The sequence below is a fragment of the Convolutriloba macropyga genome, chromosome 8 (assembly GCF_964194025.1).
Source record: "Convolutriloba macropyga chromosome 8, txConMacr16.3, whole genome shotgun sequence".
NCBI lineage: Eukaryota > Metazoa > Xenacoelomorpha > Acoela > Convolutidae > Convolutriloba > Convolutriloba macropyga.
In genome coordinates, this window is record NC_134475.1 from 30,808,162 (window position 1) to 30,818,457 (window position 10,296).

The 10,296-nt window shown below is 37.0% G+C and overlaps 1 protein-coding gene across 1 annotated transcript; it reads left to right on the forward strand.

Annotated features, from left to right (window-relative positions):
• The first annotated feature begins 396 nt into the window (after positions 1-396).
• On the forward strand, positions 397-3,289 carry LOC142344679 (uncharacterized). The gene has a single exon (XM_075396517.1). The coding sequence runs from the start codon at positions 667-669 to the stop codon at positions 3,178-3,180; it is 2,514 nt and encodes an 837-aa protein (XP_075252632.1). The 5' UTR covers positions 397-666; the 3' UTR covers positions 3,181-3,289.
• Positions 3,290-10,296: the final 7,007 nt, after the last annotated feature.

Here is a 10,296-nt window from a genome sequence, read left to right on the forward strand (position 1 = left end):
TTTGCATATCTAAATTGTTCTTGGAGTTGGAATATGCAGTGGATATAATCTTGTCCCTTCTCCCCCTGTTTTATGTTTGTGTTCTTATCTAGAACTTTAGGGACAGCCGCGCGTTACCATGCAAAAAAGGCACATGCAATGGAGGGGGGGGGGAGTAAGTTACATGCCCACTATGCTGGGTGACAGAATAGGGGTCTTTCATATTGTACCCCCCTTATGGTATGTTTTCCGTGATGGGGCGGGGGGGGGGGTATACGTTACATGATCTCTATGCCGGGGGGAAAGATCGCCCATGGAACAATGAAGCTGGGAGAGGGGGTCACAAATGGATAAGATCACAAAATGATACCTCTCACTTCCGTTTTCATTTGTTCTTTTGTCAACCTTTTCAGAGCATAATAAATGCTGATTATTTTTGCACTGAGTTTTCTGTGTGATCAATCAAAATACAAATTAATCAAATTCGTTCACGTGCGTTTTTAAAGCAATTCAGATTTATCAATGCAGTATACTATGCATACAATTAAAATATGCATTAGCAATTCAATGCACGCGCATGCAGCTAAACCATTTCAAGTACAGCAAAAACCACTTAATTTTAAAAACAAGACAATCTTTATTCGTTATATCCGAACTTATTAACCACGCGTCAAGCAGTTATCAAAAATGAGTAACAACAACAACCGTGTATTACCTACTTTTGACACCAGCACCAAATCCGCATCCATGATGCTCAAAAATCAAAACAAATCCCTGAAAGAAACCCGTAAACAAACAAATAAATTAGAACAGGAGAGCAAAAACATGGAAGAACGACTGAACGACTTGAAAGTTCTGCTTAGTCGTGACAGAATGGAACGAAGCAGCAATGCATCTTCAGCTAGTAGCGCCAACATTTGGGGAAGTAGTGGTGGAGGAACATCATCGAATTCAGCCACCTCCCGGAACCCGCATCCCGGAAGCTCGTCAACATCTGGCACCTCGGGTGTTTCAACAATGAGTTCTGCTCCTGTTTCTAAAAGTAAACAAAATCAGCAGAAAGAAAATCAGTTTCCAAAACGGATTAAAGTTCTCAAAGATATTCCAATAGACGAACCACCGAAAGGTCCAGACCAGATAATGGCTTACGCTAAAATGATGGATCGGAAACCATTAACTGGAACTTACGTCCCTAGACAAATAGAAAGCAACCCTTTATGCCCTAGCTGTTCTAAAAAACGCGTCACCGTTATTTGTCCGGATTGCCAAGATTACTTTTGCAGTATGTGTTTCGCCAAAACGCATCTAAAAGGAGAAGCCAAAAAGCACAAGTCCATTCCTTATGATCCTGATAAAGTTCCAGAAACCGTCAGACAGTCCTTAGACGCATATGGCGACGTTTCAAATTTCACCAAAGACGGGATCAAGTTTAGGAACGTCGAGAAATCAGAGCCCAAGGCTGCCGTGATCCCAAATAATGGAATAGCTACTGAAATATACGACGAGGCGGCTTCGGCAGCATCATTTCAAGAAGCTTTGATGGAGTGGCGAAACTCTGGATCAGCCAATCAGAAAGCACCAAGTGTAACCGCATTTTCAACCAATCAAAAATCGGCAGCGACAACCAACACTCAAAGTGTGAAGAAAAGTGTTCCAAAGCAGAGCAAAGCGATTGGAGCGGACAACACTCTCGAAATGAAAACCTCAGATGACGTAATAGCCGAATTCAAATTCAAAGAAGATTCGTCCTTAAGTTACGCTGAAAAACTATTACTCAAGAAGTCGTACAGTGAAAGCAGTCGACCTGCAAGTTATCAGGTCTCCCGTGCAACCAGTAGGAAAGACGATGGTGCGGACATAATTGACGCGGCAACTCCTAGAAATGAGGAAGTGACGATTGAAATGACCGAAGTTCGGGAGAACATAAACCGGTTTTTTTCACCCAAAAATTCCGATCGCCAATTGAGTTTAAAAGGTGAAATTGAGATAACCGAACTGTCTGACAACGAAAGTTTTAGCGATCATAATGAAACTACATTATGCAGCGTTGTAGAACCTGATTTCATTTTCGAGCCACCAGAGGTAAAGAAGGTAGCAACTTTAGACTTAGACAAACCCAAGGAGAATATATCAAATGGAAAATCAGATGATAAGAATAATACCAGTAGTACCAGGACACAAAAGCCTTTTCAGACGAAAAATGCCAATTCAAAACTCAACAATATCCAACCAAAAGTATCTAGTACCCCAATTTCCAGCAAAACACCAGCCAAGAGATCAGACAAGCCTAAAACTCCGAAAACCTCCGCCCGAACATCAACCAGAAAGTCAAAGAATTCGAAACAAGAGATTTTAGGACAATCCGGTTCGAGGCCAATTTCGGCGATGAGCTTAACTCGAGAACCGACAATGAAATTAGCCGAAATAGCCAAGCTGCCGAAAAGTGGAACTGCAGCTCCAAATTCAGACTTAGGTAATTTGTTCACACTAGGAACGGAAAATTCCAACTTTGGTAGAACTGAAGATCACTTCATAAGGGGTAATAGTAGCAACAATATCAGCACATCTAATTTGATCACCATTAAGAAATCAAAAGCTCCTTGGCGTCCAAAATCTAGTTTGCAAGATACCCGAGATTCCCAGCATTTGGATCCCAGCAATGAGAAACACGAATTAGCGAAAACCGAGTTACAGAATCCAGAGGAAGATTTTCTAGAGTTTGAAAATGAAATCCGTCTGCTGGAAAATATGGGTCGCGAATCAACTCGCAATAACACGAAAAGTCATTTAACCTCGCTTTCCAATACTTACCTGGTGACGGAAAAGCCACCAAATTTTGGTGTTGAAACCTCATTAGACTTGAACAAACTTTCAGACAACGAAGACGATAATGACGACGATGCGGCTGATGAAAAGACTTTGGATGACCTTGAATACGAGCTAGCATGCAATACTGGTCGGCTAAATGAAGACGGTAGCCGAATGAACCGCATAACGGAAGACTTACAAGGCATTCTGAACGATATGGAAATGTCTTTTAACGGACAGATGGAAGAAAGTGAACTTGACCGAACACTTATTAACGATAACAACGAGGATGAGGCAAACGAGGAGTTTTCGCTGTCAATAAACGCAGAAATGGAACAAGATTATTTTAGTAATGACGAAGACGATGATTTGGAATCAGTTCGAAATTTATGAAAAATTGATTATATCCTTTTATATCTGTATTGTATTAAGTCTTTTATATCTGTTTATTGTGGTTGCTATGTTAATTATTGCAATTTATCTGAATAAAAAATAACGTGAATTATTTGGTTTTTTTGTAGGTTCATTTGCGAAATACCAAATTTTTGTTCAGAAAAAACAAACTGCAGTTTTAAATTCCAAATATGGAAAACAATCAAAATAAAGGGAAAATCGGGACCGAGGTTGTTTCAAGATCGATTTATAGATAATATTATTTACAAGCTTTATTTTGTGAACAGGAAAACTTTTTCCGTAGATGATTACCTGCACAAAAGTTCAAAGTAAAGAAAGTGTATATATGAACAGACCAGGTAAACTAACGTAAACTTTTTATGAGTATCCCCGTTAAAAGTTGAGGCAAGTATACCTGGTCTGTTCAGGTATACACTTTCTTCACTTGAAGTTTTTCAGATGTATTAACCCGAAAAATTAGTTTCCACTAACTTGTTAAACGACTCCTGTATAATCAGTTGCAACGAAGAGACGGATTTCTTGGTTTAAAAAATGCTGCTAGATATATCAACTTGAATTTTGAACACATGACCACTTGATAGGTTCTAGAGCAGTTGATCAATCAATCAATGTTTAATCTAAAAAAATGGCACGCAAAGTTATACTTGCAGGAGCCAAAGCTCGAAAATCAACCAAATAGAACTGCAAAACAAAAATATCAAAAAATTTGTATTCTGTAACAAGCGTTAAGATTGAAAGTCTTTAATGTCTTAACAAAATAGATAGAAACAGGGTACTTATTCGAAGAATTCGAAAAAAAAAATTTGTTTCAATTTGCTCGCAATGATTAATTATTATCACAATTCATTATACAGGAATCTTTTACACAGACTACGAATAATTTCTGTAAGAGACGCCTGTACAATCAGTTGCAACGAAGAGACTTCATGGTAAAAAAAATAATGCGAGATATATCAAACTGAATTTTGAATACATGCTCATTTGATAACTTCCAGTGCAGCTGATCAATCAATCAATGTTTATTTAGAAAATAGCACGTAACGTTAAACTTGAACGAGCCAAAGCTCGCAAATCAGTCAAATAGTACTGCAAAACAAAAATTTGAAAAAAAAATTTGTAGTCTGTAACGAGCATTAAGATTGAAAGTCTTTAATGTCTAAACAATATAGACAAAAACAGATTACATATTCCAAGAATTAGAATATAAAAAACTTGTTTCAATTTGCTCGCAAGGATTGATTATTATTACCATTCATTATACAGGACACTTTTACAGAGATTACGACTAACCTCTGTAAAATACTCCTGTATAATCAGTTGCAACGAACCGACGAATTTCTTGGTTAAAAAATAATGCTAGATATATCAACTTGGGTTTTGAATACATGATCATTTGATAAAGCAGTTGATCAATCAATCAATGTTTATTTTTAAAAAAAATAGCACGCAAAGTTATACTTGTAGGAGCCACAGCTCGAAAATCAATCCAAAAATACTGCAAAACAAAAAAAATAAAGTCTCTAACGAGCGTTAAGATTGAAAGCCTTTAATGTCTTAACAAAATAGACAAAAACAGTACTTATTCCAAGAATTCGAATATAAAAAATTTGTTTCAAGATTCAATTTGCTCGCAATTATTTGATTATTATCACCATTCATTATACAGGACCCTTTACAGAGATTACGAGTAACCTCTGTAAAATACTCCTGTATAATCAGTTGCAATGAAGCGACAAATTTCTTGGTTAAAAAATAATGCTAGATATATCGACTTGAGTTCGGAATATATGATCATTTGATAAAGCAGTTGCTCAATCAATCAAGGTTTATTTTAAAAAAAAAATCACGCGAAGTTATACTTGTAGTAGCCACAGCTCAAAAATCAACCAAAAAGTACTGCAAAACAAAAATATCAAAAAAATAAAGTCTGTAACGAGCGTTAAGATTGAACGTCTTTAATGCCTTAACAGTATAGATAAAAAACAGTACTTATTCCAAGAAATCTAATATAATTTTTTTTTTCAATTTACTCGCAATGACTATTTGTTATCACAATTGTTGTTGCTGCTCAAGAATCTCAGCGGAACTGATATATCATAAACTGGTTCTCGAGTTTTACGCCGGCCCGGTTCGTCACAGGGTTCGATTGAATAAAAATCTCGTCCAAACAATTAGTCGGTCGGACGTATAAAAAGACTGTAACTTTAATTTTGTTGATTGAATTTCAAAAAATCCTCTGTGATAATCTATGTTCAATCTCGTGCTGAAATTTGTAAGGCTTTAACCAGTAGCTAGTACTGTTGCTTACTTCTCGTCAAGTAAACTCAACTAACTTAAAACTCGCAAGATCTTGAAAGATCTAGCAAACTTAGCAAAAAGGACTAAAGTTGTTAAAGAATCAAATTTTAGTCTAATCTGAGAGCCAACTGCTCTTGATAACAGTTTCTAGTGGTTCTGAATACACTATAGTTTCACTATTCAATCATCTCGGCTAATATAAATAATCAGGTAAACAAAATTTATAACATCATCCCTAATTGTTTCTGATTGGTTAATCAAGAAAGTGATTTAGGTCATTGTTTACATACTAAATGTCAAATTACTGCAATTACTTTATTGACAAAAACACGGATGGTTATTACGTAGCTCTAAATACCTAAAATGTACGATATTTGACCTTTAATGGTCACTTAAAGTATCATAAAATAAACAACTTAAGAAATGACAAAATATCGAAGAATGCCTATTTTGCACCATATAAGTGCTAATAGCCATATAGGTGGGACTTATGCAATAAAGGTCGTTGAATCCATGAGTAGCTTAGAGGTTACCCTAACCGTGTGCTATAACCTCGGGTTGCTCAGGTTTTCCCTTCCAAAAATCAGGGGGTCCAGTACAATATTTCGGTCCCAACTTATAAAAATTTTCAGTTTTGACCATTTTTGAGTTGACAAAATCTAGGTTTTTTTCAGTTTCAAACAATATTTCTTGCAGTCTGATGGCTTCTGTAGCTGATTTGAAGTGGCGCCAAAAATGAACCATTATACAGGAGTCTTTTACAGAGATTACCAGTAATCTCTGTTTTCGACTCCTGTATAATCAGTTGCAACGAAGAGACGAAATTCTTGGTTAAAGAACACTGCTAGATAAACCAACTTGAATTGTGAATACTTGACCATTTGATAGCTTCCTGAGCAATTGACCAATCAATCAATGTTTACTCTAAATAAAAGAACGCAAAGTTATACTTGTACGAGCCTGTGGTACGGTTGTACCTTAATTTAGTTCTCATTTATTAAAATGTACTTAATTAATTTATACTTGTCCTTGTAAAATTAAAAGTCAGTATTCACATAACTAAAAATTACCGCCGACTAAAAAGTCATTATTTCATACCGTTCACACCTCCCACTTTTACTCAACTATTCATTCTTTTGAATCTCCTTACTGAATTCAGTTGTTCGCAATCTAATCTATTTTCCACTAGACAAAATCCTAGCGGATTTGAAGGAGAAATCCAACCTGATTTAGTTTGCCTACATTCGCACCGCGATTGTGGCTAATTCTAAAAGTAACAATTCATTTAACTTTGGAAGCTTGGATTCGCACCTCGAATCCATACATCTAAATCTACGTGGATTCACAGCACGATTGTACCCTATAGTCAGGGTTATCACATGGCGCAGTCAGCTACAAAAGAACGCGCAATCTTGGGAATCCAGCCCTTTTGGGAAAAACCGACGTTGGAACCTCCATTGCAATGGGACAGATGGCAGGTCATGCTAAAGTTAGCCATCATGGCTAAAGAAGGAATATCAATCGATACTCTTCTTGACGACCCCCCAGACAAAGTTACCCTACCTCCAGAACCCATCTACGAGGAGGACGTTCAAAACAACACAGCTCAAAGCGAAAGAGACAGACGTACTAGGAATGAACAGCTAAAAAACTCATGGCTCAACCGATGTCAGAAAGCAGAACTTGTTGGCATACTATGTGGGGAAAAGCCTTGGAAATACTGCGATAGTAAAGCAGTATCCCTAACGTATCTCAGCCTGGGAGTTGAAGGGAGACGAATTTTTGGTTCGCAAGAACCAAGTATTCAAATTGACAGAGTGACCACGAAAGTTCTTTGGGAATGCCTTGATAAAGTGTTCACCAAACAAAGGAATAATACATTTGACAGATATACACTCTTAACTCGAAAACAAATGAAAGGAGAACCAGTGGAAAGTTCTACGGGTGCCTTCGAGAACTCTCCCTAAATTGTGATTTAGGAAGCCACGAGGAATCGATAATACGGGATGTGTTTATCGCTAACATGCAAGATGGAGAAATTCAAAGAGAATTGCTAAAAGAAACACGAGAAGCTAAAAAAGCTCTCGAAGTTGCGATCAATATCGAAATGGGCATACAAACGCAACTAAAAATCTCTGGAACCCCAACAACCAATTCAACTAATGAAGTCCATTCGATAAACAGTGTCCAAGGATCGTGGAATAGAAACCGACAATCTACAAATCAGTTCGTAAAACCGACGATCTGTCCAAATTGTGGGTATGGTTGGAATCCCCCTCATAGACAAAATTGTCCCGCCCGTGGGAAATTATGTAAAAATTGTGGAATCTCTAACCATTTCGCTAAGGTTTGTCGAAAACCAAAACAAGCTAGCAAACCTAGATCTCGAGTAAATTATGTAGATGACTCAATATCGGAAGCGGCTACAGTAGGCACCTCGACATCAGTAACCGAACAAGTAAATAATATTAGCAAACTCCTACAACAAAAGAGCATATACGATGCCAATTATGACTCAGACTACGACGATTACGATGATAATTGTGTAGCGGCAATTTCATATAAAACTGACACCCGTGAGGTAGAGCCCGTAAATTTGGACATTCGAGTTGGAAATACAAGCACGAAAGCATTGGTGGATTCAGGAAGTGTTTGTGCGATCGTTAACAAAAGTCATGCGGACAAAGTGGTATCGGAATGTAAAGATAGCTATTGGATACAGTCTCCTGAAATACACGATTTAAAAACTTTCTCCAATGATATAATCAAAATAGTAGGTATAATCAAGACATCAATAAAGTGTAATGACTGGATAGCCACAGACGTTGATGTAACTGTCGTTGAAGATGGTCACCGACCGATCATTGGACGAGACCTTTTCCCAAAGCTAGGTTTCTCAGTAATCCAATCAAAGCAAGTGGCAAACATTGATCAAAATCAATGCCCAATTAAGAGGCAGATCTCTTTTGACTTTCCTGAACTCATCACCCGTGTCGGTAAATCTTTAAAACATTCAGTAAAGTCAACATTTCATAGTGAATTTACACCTACTCATCAAAAAGGAAGACGAGTACCTATTAATTTACAACCACTAGTTAATATAGAACTTAAATTACTTGATGAAAAACACATCATAAAATTAAACACTTGTTCTGACAAAAATTTCATCTCACCCATAGTCATTACAGTTAAAAGAGATAAAACAGTTAAATTAGCTCTAGATTCAAAAATTTTAAATAAGTCTATTCACAAAAACAAATATCAAATGCCAAATATTGATAATTTAATTGACACAATTCAACAAAACTTGAATACATCCGCATCACAAGAAACAGCGTATCATTCCACACTGGATTTGAAGTGCGCATACAGTCAACTTAAATTAGACCCGGAAACGGCCAGACATTGTAACTTTAATATTATTAGCGGTGAGAGAACGGGAACATATCGTTTCATTACAGGTTTCTACGGTTTAACTGATATGCCAGCAGCTTTCCAAAAAGTAATGGACTATACTTTAGTCGGACTAAAAAATACTTACTGTTTTCTAGATGACATTATTGTAGTTAGCCGTGGGTCCAAAGAAGACCACTTAAAACTTGTCTATCAGTGCTTACAGAAACTAGATGAGGATAATCTACGAATCAACTTACCTAAATGTCATTTTGCAAAAACCGAAATAGAATGGTTGGGACATAAATTCAGTCAATCTGGAATAGCTCCACTTGTGTCAAAAACAGCGGCAATCGCATCACTAACAGCACCTAAAAATTTAAAACAACTCCGATCATTTTTAGGTTCTGTACACTACCTTGGAAAATTTATTCCTAACTTATCCCAATTATGTCATCCTCTTCGTCCATTATTAAAAAAGAACACAAAATTCATTTGGAACACTGAACATGACACACATTTCCAAGCAATTAAAAATAGAGTAGCAAACGCCACAGAAAACACACTACAATCCTCACTTGGAAACGCGGATCAAATGCGATGCTTCTAGAGCAGGGTTAGGAGCAGCATTAGAACAACGTTCACCTACAGGTTGGCATACAGTTGCATTTGCATCTCGATTCCTTAACTCTAATGAGGAACGTTATAGCATTAATGAACTTGAATTACTAGGTGTTGAGTGGTCCGTCGAATATTTCAAATATTATTTATTTGGCAAATCATTTACAATCATCACAGATCATCGAGCATTACTTTCAATTATGAAAGAACATAGATCAAATAAATCTTATAATAGTAGATTAACGCGCTGGATTGATCGTCTTTTACCCTTTGACTTTAACATTGAACATATTCCTGGTGCAAAAATGGGGCTGGTAGATTATATTTCTCGCCAACCAAATCAAAAAGCAAAAGTTACAAACAAATATGACGAGGAATTTGCGGTAGCAACAATTACCCGCATGCGTGACGCAATTGCAGCAATTTATGTAAATACCACACCACAAACCTGCCAATCACAACATTTTAACAGCGTCATTAACACACATTCCACACGTGCCTCACATCCTCGCTCAACAAACTATTCCAATTTGCTTTCTGCCATTAATAGAAATACAAATCAGTTGCTTCTTAAATACTCTGCACACGCAGCACAATTGCAAACTCATTCTAATACCAGTACAAATCCAACTCAAATCCAGCCACAATTAAATACTAAATCAAACCAAATTCATATCCACGTAATCGAAAACCACAAAATGAGTAGCTCTCCTTCACACAGCCGAAACCCGCAAACTCCCCCTACTCACAGCCGAGTGACATTTCAATCTACTCCAAATTCAG

Coding starts and splice junctions, on each gene's coding strand:
- LOC142344679 (XM_075396517.1), top strand. CDS start 667: ATGAGTAACAACAACAACCGTGTATTACCTACTTTTGACACCAGCACC.